Raw genomic sequence first — 18097 nt, 5'->3', positions numbered from 1 at the left:
AAAGTTCTTGAAAGTGTGGATGAGCAGAGGGATCTAGGTGTCCATGTACATAGATCCCTGAAAGTTGCCACCCAGGTTGATAGGGTGGTGAAGAAGGCCTATGGAGTGTTGGCCTTTATTGGTAGAGGGATTGAGTTCCGGAGTCAGGAGGTCATGTTGCAGCTGTACAGAACTCTGGTACGGCCGCATTTGGAGTATTGCGTACAGTTCTGGTCACCGCATTATAGGAAGGACGTGGAGGCTTTGGAGCGGGTGCAGAGGAGATTTACCAGGATGTTGCCTGGTATGGAGGGAAAATCTTATGAGGAAAGGCTGATGGACTTGAGGTTGTTTTCGTTAGAGAGAAGAAGGTTAAGAGGAGACTTAATAGAGGCATACAAAATGATCAGAGGGTTAGATAGGGTGGACAGTGAGAGCCTTCTCCCGCGGATGGAAATGGCTAGCACGAGGGGACATAGCCTTAAACTGAGGGGTAATAGATATAGGACAGAGGTCAGGGGTAGGTTCTTTACGCAAAGAGTAGTGAGGCCGTGGAATGCCCTACCTGCTACAGTAGTGAACTCGCCAACATTAAGGGCATTTAAAAGTTTATTGGATAAACATATGGATGATAATGGTATAGTGTAGGTTAGATGGCTTTTGTTTCGGTGCAACATCGTGGGCCGAAGGGCCTGTACTGCGCTGTATTGTTCTATGTTCTATGTTCTATGTTCTATGTTCTATGTCTGTGCGCGCGTTTGGGTCTGTTATTGTTATTGTGGGAGAGAAGATTGTTTTTAGCGGGGTGGTGGGTGGGGGCGGGGGGAGGGGTTGCTGTATCAGTTGCTCATACCGTGTGTCCTTCGGGAAATATGTCCCAGGAAAGCGGATGCTGTGAGTGTGTCCGCGGTTAGTGGGGATTACTCTCACAGAGGCAATGTTGAGACCAGTCTGATTACACTTTATGTGAGTAGGTGTATGTATTTATTGAACTGTGGGAATGTGTGGGAATGGTTCGAGCGCCGGTGTGTGCGTGTGTGTGCGAGCGTGGACTTTTCAATGTGTGTGTGTGTGTGTGGACTTTGGGTGTGAATGTGTGTGTCTGAGTCTTTGAGTGTGTGACTGCGCTTGTTTGTATGAAAGTTTGAGTATGTGAGGGGGGTCAGTGTATTTGTGTTTGTGCTTGTGTGGGTGCGAGTGTGCGTATGAGTCTGTGGTTCAGAGTCTGAGTGTGTTTGGGTGTGTGAAAGTGTGTACGTGTGTGTTTCTGTGCATGTGAATGTATCTTTGCTTTTGTGTGTGTGTATTTGTTGGTGTGAGTATGTGTGAGTGTGTTTGCAAGTGTGTATGTGTGTGTGTGTGTGGGGCCGAGTTAGTCTGGGCGTGAGTATATGTGAGTGTGTTTGTGAGTGTGTATGTGTGTGTCGGGCCGAGTTAGTCTGGGTGTGAGTATATGTGAGTGTGTTTGTGAGTGTGTGTGAGGCCGAGTTAGTCTGGGTGTGAATATATGTGAGTGTGTGTGTGTGTGTGGGGGGGGGCGAGTTAGTCTGGGTGTGAGTATATGTGAGTGTGTTTGTGAGTGTGTGTGAGGCCGAGTTAGTCTAGGTGTGAGTATATGTGAGTGTGTGTGTGTGTGTGTGTGGGGGGGGCCGAGTTAGTCTGGGTGTGAGTATATGTGAGTGTGTTTGTGAGTGTGTATGTGGGGCCGAGTTAGTCTGGGTGTGAGTATATGTGAGTGTGTTTGTGAGTGTGTGTATGTGTGTGTGTGTGGGGCCGAGTTAGTCTGGGTATGAGTATATGTGCGTGTGTTTGTGAGTGTGTGTGTGTGGGGCAGAGTTAGTCTGGGTGTGAGTATACGTGAGTGTGTTTGTGAGTGTGTGTGGGGCCGAGTTAGTCTGGGTGTGAGTATATGTGAGTGTGTTTGTGAGTGTGTATGTATGTGTGTGGGGCCGAGTTAGTCTGGGTGTGAGTATATGTGAGTGTGTTTGTGAGTGTGTGTGTGTGTGTGTGTGTGTGTGGGGCCGAGTTAGTCTGGGTGTGAGTATATGTGAGTGTGTTTGTGAGTGTGTTTGTGTGTGTGTGTGGGGCCGAGTTAGTCTGGGTGTGAGTATATGTGAGTGTGTTTGTGAGTGTGTATGTGTGTGTGTGGGGCGAGGGAATCTAGGAGCTAAAGTGTCTCCGCTGTGGGTGGAGGGATCACAACATGTGGTGTGTAGAGGTGCTTGCAAATGTTTGAGCATAGTTTATGCTTGTAGTCAGTTCCTGGTGGGGAGAGTGGTGGTTTGACTGAATGTTTCGGGAGGAGAGCTAGTAATGGCTCATTCCATTGTATTGAAGCGTAAGTGCGGCGTGTGCCCGTCAGTCATGTCTGTGGGGAAGCGAGCTTCATAGAGTTTTCTGTTTTCTTGGCAATTGAGGGTCGGCATGGTGGTGCAGTGGTTCGCACTGCTGCCTCACGCCTCCGAGGACCCGCGTTCGATCCGTGTTGACAATCACCCCCTGTCTGCATGGGTCTCACCCCCACACCCCAAAAGAATGTGCAGGGTAGGGTAATTAGCCACGTTACATTTCCCCTTAATTAGAAAAAGAAGAATTGGGAACTCTAAATTTATTTATTATAATTTTGGAATTTGAGGAGCTTGGCCGGTACGTCACTGGCCATGAACTGTCGCGCATTAGTTTCTAAACATGGCCGGAAGACCTCCACTTTCCGAATGTCACGATTGACATATAATGCATGGGAGTAGGAAACGGCTTTATCAGTACAAATGTCCAGTCGAAGATTATAACGGACTTGTGACGTTACCTTCATTCGTTTCTCTCCACGGAAGCTGCCTGTTGAGTTACAGGAATCAACCCCTGTTGAGTTTTTCAACATTTTCGTTCCTTTTCCAGATTTTCTGCACTTTTGGTATTTTGTTTTTATTGTCCGGCGCATTCTCTGTTTATATATAATAAAAATGTAACAATTATATGTTGAACGGCAGCAATCAAATTTCTTCCATTGACAGTTTCACATTGTTTACGAAGCATTGAACTGGGATCAAATTGTTTGGAAAGCAGTGCCTTAATATGACTTCATCCGTCCACATCTAGATCCATCACAAAGGACAATAACCTATCCGCATTTTCGTTGTAAGTGTCCCCGAGAATTTCACATGTTGCAGTGCAATCAGCTCCCATTCGTCCAAGCTTTGGAGTATGTGTCAAATTGCTCAACCTTTCCTTAAAATGCAGAAACTATACCCCAATTATCAACCGCATGACTGTTCCCTGAAACAGTGCTTCCAGTTCACAAACCCCTGTCTGAAATATGACAGAGCCGAAAGCTCCGACTCCAATTCATCAATTCATACCCAAGTTCCTGACATTGTAGATATTTAATGCAGGTATAATTGCGATGAATCACTTTGGCATCCAGCAGGTACCAAATGTTCTATCTGCAAACATCTCCTCCCCTGTCGTAGATATTCTACTTATTTGAATGATTATGTTTTCAATTAAAGAAATACAGCTCCCAACAATTTTACTAACATCGCAAAATGTAACTAATCCAGCTCCCGAATTTTGCAAGTCTCCCCGCTCTTTTTTTTCTAGCCAGCTTTCCAAATATATGGGGAGAAGAACAAGAAAACGTCACAAATAGAAATTGCCTGTAGACCTGACTAAATGTACTGGACCGGAGCTATCAGGTCCCGCTGTCTGTCTCGCCATCTCTCTGAAAGTTGTTTCATTGCAAAGCACCAATGCAGCACTTCGACCCACAATGTCAATTTTGCTCACTCCCTAAATTGCTCACTTCTATTGAGGTTGTGTTCCGCAATTCGGTAATCTGTGTGACTGACTGATAGAGTTTTTGGCAAAGCAGATGGGTAGTATTAAAAGGAGGTAATGAGTTACTCGCAGATGTGAAGTCTGACTGTCTTGCAATGTCTCGCAATCACAAAATCAGCAGTGGTTATTAAGCCAATATATAAGCTACTGTGTTAAGTTTAACATTTTAGAATTGAACTCTGAGGCATTTCTAACCAACCAATTAAATTGTTTTCACCCTGTCCCTACAGAGACTGTTAGGTACAGAGAAAGTTTGATCACGAGTTGTAAAGTGAAATGAGAAAAGATGATATTTGAATCATAAAGGTGTGACAGAACCCGAAGGAAGATGAGAAAAAGCATGCAAAAATCTCACAAAGGGTTAACAGCATTCAGAAAAGAGGGTTTGAGATGCAAATAACCTTTACCAACTTGAGACATCTGATGCCGTCCTTTCAAGTTAAACAAATGCTCGCAAATTAAGTTTTAGTTACATGAAGGGAAGAATAGTTCACACTTACATAGAAGTGACTTATTTTAGTAAGCAGTTGAATAAGAATGGCCATGATTTTATGTTTGAACTAAATGGCAATAAAGTGTATGAGTAAAATCCTGCTGACACTAGTTGGATGTGGGAATTTGTAGATAACAAATTCACTGAGGCATAAATTAACACCAAGAAGGAGTCAGTAAAACATGACGAGAACAGGAGGTATCACTCCTCTAAGATTTGAAAAACATTAAAGCATTTTGAACATTGCTTATCATTGAAACATCCTCTGGTCAGACATGATGGAAACTAGATGTGTACAATGGACGAACAAAAATTGGATAAATGAGCAGAAGATATTATTTAAAGGTAATAAGATGTAACCAACATGGCTGTGAGAAGGGGATACAAAATCCTGAATCACTAGCAGCCGACTTTCTGCTCTCAGATCACAGAGCTGCTTCCGTATATGGGAGAGATTGAAAACGAGCGCCGAACAGAACAGCGAATAAACTAGGAGAAAACCAACCGATAGAGAAGAATGATTGTGAAGGAGGCCCGGAAGGTCTGATCAAACGGCAAAGAGAATTCAGAAGCAAGATCTTGAAATGAAATGAAATGAAAATCGCTTGTTCTCACAAGAAGGCTTCAAATGAAGTTACTGTGAAAAGCCCCCTTTTTACTTGTTGTAAAGACAGTGATGTTATTTTTTTTTTAGTAAAATAAACCAAGTTTTAAATTTACCGTAACCTGAACAGTGGCTCTTACAAAATATCGATACATCTCCTGTGTCGATATTTTCAGAACAAGGCGGGGCCCGGGATCGAAGCTATTAAGTGGTAACTAGATAAAAGTTTATTTGAAGATATAAGTTATGCCTTATAACTTGAAACACTGGTTTGACCTGAATAGCACCTACTTAAGTCTGCAAAGGAGTCAAGGAGTGAAACTCCTTGTGCACCAATTAGAAGATCTGATTTAACTTCAGAGTCCATCAGCCTGCCCTTTTCTCTATTTAAGTTAATTCTGTGGCGATTGCGATCCTGTCTCGGAAAAATGCGGCCTTTCCGCCTTCAAGACTCGCTACCTGGTGGCCATGGCGACTGCAGATCTACTTGTAATTATCGCTGATGTCATTCTCTATCGGATCAGTGATTACTGTTAGAACATTCAGAACATACAGTGCAGAAGGACGCCATTCGGCCCATCGAGACTGCACCAACCCACTTAAGCCCTCACTTCTACACTTTCCCCGGAACCCAATACATCCTCCTAAAGCTTTTGGTCACTAAAAGCAATTTACTGTGGCCACTGCACCTAACCTGCACGTCTTTAGTCTGTGGGAGGAAACCGGAGCTCCCGGAGGAAAGCCACGCAGACACGGGGAGAACGCGCAGGCTCCGCACAGACAGCGACCGAGCAGTGAACCGAAACTGGGACTGTGGCGCTGTGAAGCCACAATGCGATCCACTTGTGCTACCGTGCTGCCCTTGATTTCTCTGGATCGTCCCTGGACATCGCTCCTGTGCATAGTGGCATTTTTATCATTAGTCGCTCAGCCGTAGACTGTTCTGTATTGTTCACCGTCACTTTCACTTTGGATCGATGTGTTGCCATTTGTTGCCGGAAGTTGAAAATAAAATATTGCCCGGACAACACTGCAACTGTGGTTGTAGCAACAAACTGAATTTTCTCTGTTTACAGAACGTCCCTTTCTTCTTTATATTTGAACCTGGAGATATAATCAACAACGTAGCATGGTTTTGTTATGGGAAGCCAAGCTACTTAATGGGGCCAGGATGGGTGGCTTTTGATTGGTTTGATACTGTCTTAACACCATCGTTTTAATTCTGTTGCTCGATGCTGTAACAGTCAGGTACATTATATAAGCCAACCGAGTTCGTAAGGAACTGATGCATCAAAGAAATGGAGAGAATCGCAGTGACCCAGAGACAGAAAGTCGGCAGTTGTCCGTGGTATTACCCTTCTTCATTTCTGTCCGTGTCATACTTCTGTGGTTGACATTTGTTCTAGAGTCCCTGTATTATGTAATTGCAGAAAAAGATCCTGCCAATTACAATAATTCTGAATCTAATTTTCCACAAGTCGGATCCATGCTGAGGAGTTTAAGTGGCTGCACCAACACTTTTATTTATGTGGTGACTCAGGCCAAGTTCCGGGAACAGTTCAACAGGGCATTTAGATATCCAGTTACATTAGTTATGCAGTTATTAATAAACAGGGCAACTAAAAGGAGTTCAGCTGATTTTCCCCCTGTTTCCAACTTATGTGTTTATTAAACATTGATCGATTGAACAGCAGAAAACATGGAGTTGATCTTGAGACACCAGGCGCGCCGTGATTAGCATGAGGGTTGTTCAATGATCAACATGTGATGCTCAGTTCCCCGTATGTGCTGACAAAGAATTAAACCTGTCATTGCAATAGTGGAATTCCGCAGTTCGTTGAAATCATCTGTCCAAATTGAAAATTAATACTATATTTGAAAATACACGAATGGAGTTTTCAACACATTAATATTATAGTTGAATGAGCAAGTTCTCTGACTTTAAAATTGTTTATTTTTTTCTGAAAGCAAGTACCATGGCGTTTATGTACCTGGGCGGTGAATTTAACAGGAAGCGTGGTAATGGGACGACGAAGTCATACAGAAGGGCGATGGATTCTCTTTTTCCTGAGGCGAAGTGTTGACGCGGATCAGAATTGGTGGATTTTCACGACGGCAAAACAGGCGCCGAACCTCAATCGATTCAACTGCTGTGGAGGGGTTAGCATATATACATAGATACATAGAAGATAGGAGCAGGAACAGGCCTTTTACTGTCCCTCCATTCATCAAGATCATGGCTGATCATCTACCTCAATCGCCAAATTCTGCTTTCTCCCAATAACATTTGATCCAATTCTCCCCAAGTGCTCTCTCTAGCCGACGCTTGAATGTATTCAATGTTTTAACATCAACTACTTTCTAAAGTAATGAACTCCACAGGCTCACCACTCTTTGGTTGAAAAAATGTCTCCTCCTTTCTGTCCGAAATGAAACCTCAGACTGTGACCCCTGGCTCTGGACACACCCATCATTGGTAAAATCTTCCCTGTAACTATCCTATCTAGTCCTGTTAGAATGTATTCAGTCTCTATGAGATGCCCCTCTCATTCTTCTGAACTCCAGCGAGACCAATCCTAACCTATTCAATCTCTCCTCATATGACAGTCCCACCATCCCTGGATCAGCCTGGTATACCTTAGCTGCACTACCTCTAGGTCGAGAACATTCTTCCTCAGAAAAAGAGACCAGAACAGCACACAACATTCTATTTGATGCCTCACCAAGGCCCTGTATAATTGCAACACCACATCCCTGCCCCTGTACTCGAAACCTCTCGCAATGAAGGTCAACATACCATTAGCCTTCTTTACCACCTGCTGCACCTACATGCTTACCTTCAGCGACTGGTGCACAAGGACTGCCCTCTCGCAATTTATAACCGTTCAGGTAGTAATTTGCCTTCCCGTTTTTTCTGCCAAAGTGAATAGCCTCACACTTATCCAGATTATACTGCACCTGGCAATCCTTTGCCCACTCGCCCCATCTGTCCATATTATGATGTAGGATCTTTGCATCCTTCTCACCGTTCACCCTCCCATCCAAATTAGTATCATCTGCAAATTGTTGAGATTTTCCCTCATCCAAATCATTAACATATTCTGTGAAGAGCTGAGATCCCAGCACTGATCCCTGTGGCACCAAACTAGTAACTGCCTGCCAATTTGAAAAGGAACCATTAATTACTGATGTTACCTCTCTGCCAACCAGTATTCGATCCACCTCAATGCACTTCCCCCAATCCCATTCGCTTTATCATTGCACAATAATCTCTTACGGGGGACTTTGTCAAACGCCTTCTGAAAGTCCAAATATACCACAACAACCGCCCCCCCCCCCTTGTCAACTGCACGAGTTGCATCTTCAAAGAATTCCAACAGATTTGTCAAGCATGACTTCCCCTTCATAAATCCATTATGAATCTGAGTGATCCTGTCACTTTTTTCTAAACTTCCGCTATAAATCCTTGACAATGGTTCAATAATTTTCCCCACTGCCGATGTTAGGCTTACCGATCTATAATCCCCTGTTTTCTCTCTACGTCCATTTTTGAATATTGGAGTGACATTAGCTACCTTCCAATCGGCAGGGACTATTCCAGAGTCTATAGAATCCCGCACCATGACCACCAATGCGTCCACTATTTCCAGAGACGCCTCCTTAAGCACTTTGGGATGCAGATTCTCAGGCCCTGGGTACTTAATGTCATCAATTCTCCCAGCCCCATTTCTCTACCAATATTGATCTCCCTCAGTTATTCAAAGAACAACCAACAAAGAACAAAGAAAAGTACAGCACAGGAACAGGCCCTTCGGCTCTCCAAGCCTGCGTCGACCAGGCTGCCCGACTAAACTACAATATTCTACACTTCCTGGGTCCTTATGCCTCTATTCCCATCCTATTCATGTATTTGTCAAGATGCTCCTTAAATGTCACTATCGTCCCTGCTTCCACCACCTCCTCCGTCAGCGAGTTCCAGGCACCCACTACCCTCCGTGTAAAAAGGTTGCCTCGTACATCTTGTCTAAATCTTGCCCCTCGCACCTTAAAGCTGTGCCCCCTAGTAATTGACCCCTCTGCCCTGCGGAAAAGCCTCTGACTATCCAATCTGTCTATGCCCCTCATAATTTTGTAGGCCGCTCTCAGGGCGCCCCTCAACCTCCGTCGTTCCAGTGAGAACAAACCAAGTTTATTCAACCTCTCCTCATAGCTAATGCCCTCCATACCAGACAACATACTGGTAAATCTCTTCTGCACCCTCTGTAAAGCCTCCACATTCTTCTGGTAATGTGGCGACCAGAATTGAACACTATACTCGAAGTGTGGCCTAACATAAGTTTCAATACAGCTGCAACATGACTTGCCAATTTTTATACTCAATGGCCCGGCCAATGCAGGCCTGCATGCCATATGCCTTTTTGACTAATATCTCCACCTGTGTTGCCCCTTTCAGTGACCTGTGGACCTGTACATCTAGATCTCTTTGACTTCCAATAATCTTGAGGGTTCTGCCATTCAATGTATATTCCCTACCTGTATCAGACCTTCCAAAATGCAGTTCCTTTACATTTTTCCGGATTGAACTCCATCTGCCATCTCGCCGCCCAACCCTCGAAACGATCTAAATCCTGCTGCATCGTCTGACAGTTCTCATCGCTATCCACAGTTCCACCAACCTTTGTTTCGTCCACAAAATTACTAATCAGACCAGTTACATTTTCCTACAAATCATTTATATATACTACAAACAGCAAAGGTCCCAGGACTGACCACTGTAGAACATCACAGGTCACAGCCCTCCAATCAGAAAAGCACCCTTCCATTGCTACTCTCTGCCTTCTATGATCTAATCAGTTATGTATCCATCTTGCAGCTCACCTCTGATCCCGTGTGACTTCACCTTTTGTACCAGTCTGCCATGAGGGCCCTTGTTAAAGGCCTTACTGAAGTCCATATAGACACCATCTGCTGCCCTACCTGCATCAATCATCTTTGTGACCTCGGCTCATCAGAGGCAACAAATCGTGAAGGCCATGGATGATGTCCGGTCAGGCCAACTGATAACATGCAAACGGTGCATACTGTACGCGCGTTCCAGACCGCATTGGTGCCGCTGTCGAGGTGACAGTGAATTGCGATGTGGCATCAAATCGGCGCCCGACGCATTCTACTCTCCGCCCAATCGCTTTTCGCGATTCTGGCGTCAGCCGACGGATAATCCCGTCGATTGTATCCATTGAGTGTTCTGTATCAGTTAACGGGTCCTTATCGATCGGAGGTTCAAAATACTGAAACGTTGTATATTAATTGGAGGTACCGTTTGGATTGGAATGACGACTCACTTGCAGCCCTGAATTTGGGAGATATCTTTTATGTTTCAATTTAGCACTCCGGATTTGACCCAAAACTTAAGTGGACTAGCCATGTAAATTATGTAGCTACAAAAGAAGGTCAAAGGCTGGGAATCCTGCGGAGAGTAACTGAACTGCTGCCCCACCCCACCCCACATACACACCCCGGCCCCCAAGCATGTCCATAAGGCACAGTGAAGCAGTGTGATAACATAGCCCTGACTGGCCTAAATGGGAACAGCTCCAACAACACTCAAGAATCTCGAAACCATCCACAACAAAGCAGGTTGTCTGATTGGCACTCCTTCCGCAAACAAGCAGCACCGACACCACCGACACACAGGGGCGGCGTCTGTACCATCTACAAGACGCATTGCAGAAACGCACCAAAACCCCTTCAACAGCACCGCCCAAACCCACGACCAGTATAATCTAGAAGGACAGGGTGTTTCTCTGGGTTAATGGGTGTTTCTCTGGTTGCCAATCAGTAGCTAGTGTTGTCCCTCAGGGATCAGTGTTGGGCCCACAACTGTTCACAATTTACATAGATGATTTGGAGTTGGGGACCAAGGGCAATGTGTCCAAGTTTGCAGACGACACTAAGATAAGTGGTAAAACAAAAACTGCAGAGGATACTGGAAGTCTGCAGAGGGATTTTGATCGGCTAAGTGAATGGGCTAGGGTCTGGCAGATGGAATACAATGTTGACAAATGTGAGGTTATCCATTTTGGTAGGAATAACAGCAAAAGGGACTATTATTTAAATGATAAAATATTGAAACATGCTGCTGTGCAGAGAGACCTGGGTGTGCTAGTGCATGAGTCGCAAAACGTTGGTTTTCAGGTGCAACAGGTGATTAAGAAGGCAAATGGAATTTTGTCCTTCATTGCTAGAGGGATGGAGTTTAAGACTAGGGAGGTTCTGCTGCAATTGTATAAGGTGTTAGTGAGGCCACACCTGGAGTATTGTGTTCAGTTTTGGTCTCCTTACTTGAGAAAGGGCGTACTGGCACTGGAGGGTGTGCAGATGAGATTCACTAGGTTAATCCCAGAGCTGAAGTGGTTGGATTACGAGGAGAGGTTGAGTAGACTGGGACTGTACTCGTTGGAATTTAGAAGGATGAGGGGGGTTCTTATAGAAACATATAAGATTATGAAGGGAATAGATAGGATAGATGCGGGCAGGTTGTTTCCACTGGCGGGTGAAAGCAGAACTAGGGGGCATAGACTCAAAATAAGGGGAAGTAGATTTAGGACTGAGTTTAGGAGGAACTTCTTCACCCAAAGGGTTGTGAATCTATGGAATTCCTTGCCCAGTGAAGCAGTAGAGGCTCCTTCATTAAATGTTTTTAAGATAAAGATAGAAAGTTTTTTGAAGAATAAAGGGATTAAGGGTTATGGTGTTCGGGCCGGAAAGTGGAGCTGAGTCCACAAAAGATCAGCCATGATCTCATTGAATGGTGGAGCAGGCTCGAGGGGCCAGATGGCCTACTGCTGCTCCTAGTTCTTATGCTCTTATGTTCTTATGACAGTAGATAACTGGAATCGCCACCATCTGGAAATTTCGCCGACCATCCTGCCTTATAAATATATTGTCGTTTCTTCACTGTGTCTGTGGTAAATTTGAACCTCGCTCTCTAAAAGCATAGTGGACTTTCTGACACCACAGGGACTGAAGTGGTTCAAGCAGGCAGCTCACCACCAGCATCTGAAGGGAAATTAGGGATGGGAAACATATGTCAGACTCGCTAGCGAAGCCGACATTCCGGAAAAATTAAAAGGAGAAAAAAAGACGACGAGGGATTTTCGGGGTTAATAATTGTGATCAGAAATGTCCACTGCTTTCATCTATCGTAGATCATAGAATTTACAGTGCAGAAGGAGGCCATTCGGCCCCTCGTTACTGCCCAGGCCCTTGGAAAGAGCACCCTACCCAAGCCCACACCTTCACCCTCTCCATGCAACACAGTAACCCCACCTATCCTTTTCTTTGCACACGAAGGGTAATTTGACATGGCCAATCCAGACATCCTGCAGATCATTGGACTTTCCAACCACATTTATTTCGCAACTCGATGTCGTAATCCGTTGTTCAGTTGTTTGAAAAGAAAAGATCTTGAAGGATGTCGCAAGTTCAAAATCCCCATGGAGATCACACAAGATATATATTGAATGATTGAAAGTGTATCACCAAAGTGACGAACCGCCACACGAAGGGGCAGAGAGCTGAGCACCAAAAATGCTTGTCGCATTTAGCAGTGTAGATAAAATCTTCTACACATTCCTGGCTGCCATTGGTATTCCAGGTACGTGATTATAGCAATTCAGTTCCTGGCAATAGGCATTGTGATCAGACTTATTTTACTCTGCTAATTATAATTTCACCAGCAGGATATTTGTCACCACTCCACAGGCACCAGAATAGTGATGTCCATTGATACATGCAAATGTTTTGATTTATTGCTGTGGTAATGTTTTGTTACCTCACTCATGGAGATCATTGTTTGTAACTGGCTGCTTCTCGAAGTTAATATGTCCTTGCATTGCGGGGAATATCACGCTCTGTTGTATGACAGCACAGTGAAGGACAACTCTTTCAGTAAGGTATGAGTGGGAGACATACTAAATTAAATGAAGTGGGAATCGCTAAACGCCGTGCGTGAGATGACTCGCGTGAGAATATGCTCCTGGAAAAATTACCCAACGTGAATTATATTGAACGTGTGTGAGTGACCAGAGTAAACTATCTGACTAACCATTACTGGGAATATGTTTCAGTGTAAAATTCATGGACCGGCGCTTACCAATCAGCTTGTTGCATGTTATTCCTGTGGCCACATATCTGTGCCTGTATAATCTGAATCACGAATTTAATTGAAATAAGATCCGTTGTTTGAATCTGCCCTTGTGTGGCATACTTCCAATAGATTGGCAATAGAATATATGTCGCTAATGGTTGAAGGCGTTTTGGAATTGTTCTGTACAATGGTCTATTTCGATTCGGTGGCACAGTGGTTGGCAATGTTGCCCCACAGTGCTAGGGACTCGAGTTCAATCCTCGCCTTGGGTTACTGTTTAGAGTTAGCACACCCTCGCTTGGTCAGCGTGGGTTTCCTCCGGGTGCTTCAGCTTGCTCCCACAGTCCAAAGATGTGCAGTTTAGGTGGAGTACATTGGCTAAATTGCCCCTTGGTGTCAGAAACTGTGCAGGTTCGGTGCGGGTACGGGGATAGGGTGGAGGAGTTGGTCTAGATCGCATACTTCTTGGAAGGGACCGTGCCACTCGATGGCATTATCTCCTCGTTCTGCACTGATCTTTCATTATTTTCTGTTTTCCGAGCCATAATAAAGGATATTCTAGTTACCGGCAGTTAAACAGTTCGGCGGCACTGTTACCATAACCACATTCATTTGATAATAACGTATTCTAACTCTGACTATTGTTTCTGTAAACATTCCATTTGTTTTCATTTCAAATGCCCTCCTCCCCAGGCAAAGGTTCCTGAGAACCTGTGGGCCTTGAGTACTCAATTCCAATTTCTGACTATTACTCGGGATCACCATTCAAATGGGAGCATTTCACCGTTCAATTCGGAATGATTATTATTTTTATCATCAATTCTGATCAATGTTTCAAAGAGTTTAAATATATCACCTGTACAAGATCTGTGACGTGTGCCCCAGTGAGAAGGGGGACCTGAAACTGAAGATACGCCACATTTTTTCCGAACACAGGGATTAGTCGGAGGGATGTGTAGAGCTTTGGATGATGAAAATCTTATTTCAGAACTCTCAGTTCTATCAGCATTCTGATCATAATCATTTTCACCCTATACAGTGCAGCATTTCATGTAAGAGGGGGAACGCACAGAAAGAGCTAATTTAGTGTAGTCAAAACCAAACTGTGAGCTGTTTAGTGCCAGCTCCATTTTTTAAAAAATCCATTCACCTTTGATATATATACTCTTCTTCAGGATTGATGCTGCTGCAAATATTTTGTGAAACGAGGAATGTTTTGGAAAGGTATTGCTTCAACAAAAATACATCAGCTGGCGTTTAGCTACGTTGAAATGAATTAATTGTCATTGGAATGTCACTTGTGCACGTTCTGTGATTATTATTAATATACTCACGTGTTCTGTTCCTGTTTCCTGTGTGATTAATACGTTCTCAAGTTGGATTTGCCATTAAAATTGGACTTTGTGATTCTGCTTCCCAACTCCACATTGTTGATGAACGGCAGAAATGCCTGCGCTCATTCTTGTAGAATGTCACTTCCCACGCCCCAATAAACTGAAGAAATCGCTTCAACGTCTACACCTTGTGTTATAGAAACATAGAGAGTATGAGCAGGACGATAACCGTATCGTCTTCCATCATTGACTTTGTCGATATGTATGTTTCTGGAACCCACCTCTTCATTCACCTGAGGAAGGAGCAGTGCTCCGAAAGCTAGTGATTCGAAACTTACCTGTTGGACTTTAACCTGGTGTTGTAGGACGTCTTACTGTGCTCACCCCAGTCCAACGCCGGTATTATGATCTTATGATCACGGCTGATCATGCAACTCAACAGCCTGATGTTGCCTTTCATCCTCTTCGCCCCAAGTGCTAAATCTAACTGCTCCTTGAAAACATAGTGTTTGGTTTCAACTGATTTCTGGGGCTGCGAGTTGATCAGGTCGTCCACTCTCTGGGTGATTTTCTGTTGCATTCCATTCTGCAACTTTTCCCCATAACTTCTACTTGCTCCAAAGTTAGTGCCGAGTTTGCTAAGCGGCACCTTAACCAAGGCTTTTGTGTAGTAAAATTATGTTGTACCTGTCCTACAAAACTGTTCTACAATTCATCATAATTATTAAAATACTTCAAAACATATATTCAAGTATGATTTTCTTTCCTCTATTCGTAACTCTATCCTGTACGTCTACGCTGCACCAATATTTTATTTTGATTTTATAATACTTCCGACCTCTGGGGTGTGTTCGTGCTGTAAAGTGTTTTTGGGAAGGAGGTCAGATGTCAGAGAGGTCGCGCCATTCTCTGTGACATCGCATTCGTGATCAAATCCTTTGCGTACCCCCATGGCAATGGCAGGTATGGCATTACGGCGTCGAGCACATGGACTGAAATTCTGTCAATAGATTCGATACAACCGGGACCGATGTAAAGAGCGGGAGACCTCCCTCTTTGTTGATTTCATTGTGCAGCCACAGAGTAACTGGGAATATTTAAATCATAAATAGCTGCATTTCCTCCATGCGCACAACTTGGCTAAAGCTGCTGGTAGCAGGCGGCGCGAACACAAGAACGTTTTTTCATTTTCATGGAGCTTGAGTTTGAAAAAAGTGCAAGGCGCTGGGACTGACGTCCGGGAGGGTGAATAAGTGGGTTGCAGAATTTAGCAGAACCATCAGCAGCATAGAGACAGAGCACGTTCCGATCTTGAGAAGCATCACATCGTGAAGAAGAAGCAAATGACGTGCTTTATGACAGCCGCATTCGCTTGACCATCCTGTCTCTGCATGGGTGTGTGGTCTCATGGAAATTAGGGGTTACCAGTAATAAACTTGTGGAACGGCTTAAATCAGATAGCTTCAGTCTGGGACAGGTATACAATGCCAAGAAATCTCGTCAGAGTAATTGTCGGTATTTTTGCGAGTTGAGGTCTGTAACTACTGGTGTTCCACAGGGGTCAGTACTTCGACCTCTGCTCTTTGCAATATATATAAATAGATTGGAAGAAAACTTAGCGGGTATGATTAGCAAGCGTGCCGATGATACATAGATTGCAGGCATTTCGGAGAGTGATGAAGCTTGTCAGAGAATACAACAGGAGAGGGATAGACTGCAAAATTGGGAGGAGAAATGGTAGATGGAATTTATCCCGGACGAATGCGAAGTGATGCATTTTGGTAGATCCAATTCAGGTGGGATCTATAAAATAATTAGCAGAACCATCAGAAACATAGAGACACAGGTAGATCTGAGCGCGCAGTACCACACATCCTTAAAAATGGCAACACAGGTGGAAATGGTAGTAAAGAAAGCATATGGCATGCTTGCCTTCATAGGACGGGGTATCAACTATAGAAGGTCGAAAATTATGTTGCAGTTATATAGAACGTTGGTAAGGCCATTTCTGGAATGCTGTGTCGAATTCTGGTCACCGCACTACCAGAACGTCTCGGAAATTATTAACGGTATAGATAGGGTGAACAATTGGAGGCTTTTTCTCAGGGCGGAATTAAAATTTATAAGGGCGCACAAGTTCAAGGTGAGGGGAGAAAGGTTCAGTGGAGATGTACGGGGGAATTCTTTTACACAGAGTATGGTGGTGGCCTGGAATGCACTGCCAATTGAGGTGGTTGTGGCAGATACGTTAGCGACCTATAAGAATTATCTGGTTAGGCACATGAAGAGACGGGGTACAGAAATATACAGGCGGTTGGTCTAGATAAGGCACGTGATTGGAGCTTGCTTGGAGGAGCGAAAACCCTGTTCCTGTGCTGTCTTATTCTTTGTTGTTGTTTCTTCTCAATCCTTAGCCCACTAAACTTGGAGCTCGTCTGGATTGGGGGTAGGTTAGTGTCCTGGTATTTGTTTTAAATTATTGCCTCTCATCGCCGCTGTCCTACCTTGTTTCATGTTAAGATCCAGTCTTTCGTTCCTGTGTCACTCACAGAGAATGTTTTATCAGCATTTTCCCTTCTCTTTCTTACAGTTGACTTGCTGGCCATCTTAATCCTGTCCCGGGGAAAGTGCGGTCTCTCCAGCTGTACAACTCGTTACCTGCTGGCCATGGCACTGTCAGATCTATTCGTCATTATCACTGAGGTTATACTTATGCAGATCAATCATTACTATTTTCCAATCTGTTTCCTAGACATCACCCCTATATGCAGCGTTAATGCTGTCCTGCGAGGGGCAGCCATAGACTGTTCGGTGTGGTTCACTATCACTTTCTCCTTTGATCGATTTGTGGCTATTTGTTGCCAGAAGCTTAACGCCAAATATTGCACAGTGAAAACAGCGGCAGTGGTTCTAGCAACATTCTGCATTTTTCTGTGTTTCGCCAACATCCCCATCTACTTCACCTATGAACCCGAAAGCATTACTGACAATGTGTCGTGGTTCTGTCATACAAAGCCAGACTTCTATTCAGAGACCGGATGGGTGAGATACAATTGGTTTGATAGATTTCTAACCCCTTTGCTCCCATTTGCTTTAATTGTGTTGATCAACGCCCTGACGGTCAGACACATTTTAGTGGCCAGTCGGGTCCGAAAGGGACTGAAGGGTCAGAGGAAGGGAGACAACCACCGTGACCCAGAGATGGAGAGCAGAAGGAAGTCTGTGATTTTACTCTTCTCCATATCCGGCAGCTTCATAATTCTGTGGCTGGTAAATGTTATAGAATTCTTATATTACAACCTTGCAGGAATAGATCCCAATGATTACACCGAGGCTGAATATATATTCCAGCAAGTTGGAATTATGCTGCGGAACTTAAGTTGCTGCACGAACACGTTTATTTATGCGGCGACTCAGTCCAAGTTCAGAGGAAAAATCAAGGCCACTTTGAGCTTCCTCGTTCCATAAGTTATTCAACTTGTGAAGAAACCAAACATGTGCGAGCAGTGTTTCCAGTCCCATAATGGAACATGGATGCCAGACTACCAAATAGCAAACAACAAGAGCAGGGCACTATTGAGGAAAAAAGCCGATGCATCCCCCATAAATGGGAAGGAGAGAAAGAACGGGGACAGGTGTTCAAACAGCTGCAACACTGTTTTCCCCAGCTGTTTGATCCTCATTTTCTGAGATCTATGGACGAA

At 44.2% G+C, this 18097-nt stretch overlaps 1 protein-coding gene across 1 annotated transcript; it reads left to right on the top strand.

Annotated features, from left to right (window-relative positions):
• The first annotated feature begins 12500 nt into the window (after positions 1-12500).
• Positions 12501-17861, top strand: LOC140397089 (probable G-protein coupled receptor 139). The gene is made up of 3 exons (XM_072486124.1): positions 12501-12567; positions 16984-17559; positions 17701-17861. Exons 1-3 carry the CDS (start codon positions 12501-12503, stop codon positions 17859-17861), a joined length of 804 nt encoding a protein of 267 aa, XP_072342225.1.
• Positions 17862-18097: the final 236 nt, after the last annotated feature.

This window comes from Scyliorhinus torazame, chromosome 20 (assembly GCF_047496885.1).
Source record: "Scyliorhinus torazame isolate Kashiwa2021f chromosome 20, sScyTor2.1, whole genome shotgun sequence".
Lineage (NCBI taxonomy): Eukaryota > Metazoa > Chordata > Chondrichthyes > Carcharhiniformes > Scyliorhinidae > Scyliorhinus > Scyliorhinus torazame.
Note: the sequence above shows the minus strand (reverse complement) of the source record. Positions and strands in the feature narration are given on the sequence as shown.

Coding starts and splice junctions, on each gene's coding strand:
- LOC140397089 (XM_072486124.1), top strand. CDS start 12,501: ATGCTTGTCGCATTTAGCAGTGTAGATAAAATCTTCTACACATTCCTG. Junction 12,568..16,983: donor GGCTGCCATTGGTATTCCAG/GTACGTGATTAT, acceptor TCTTTCTTACAG/TTGACTTGCTGGCCATCTTA. Junction 17,560..17,700: donor GGTCCGAAAGGGACTGAAGG/GTCAGAGGAAGG, acceptor ACAACCTTGCAG/GAATAGATCCCAATGATTAC.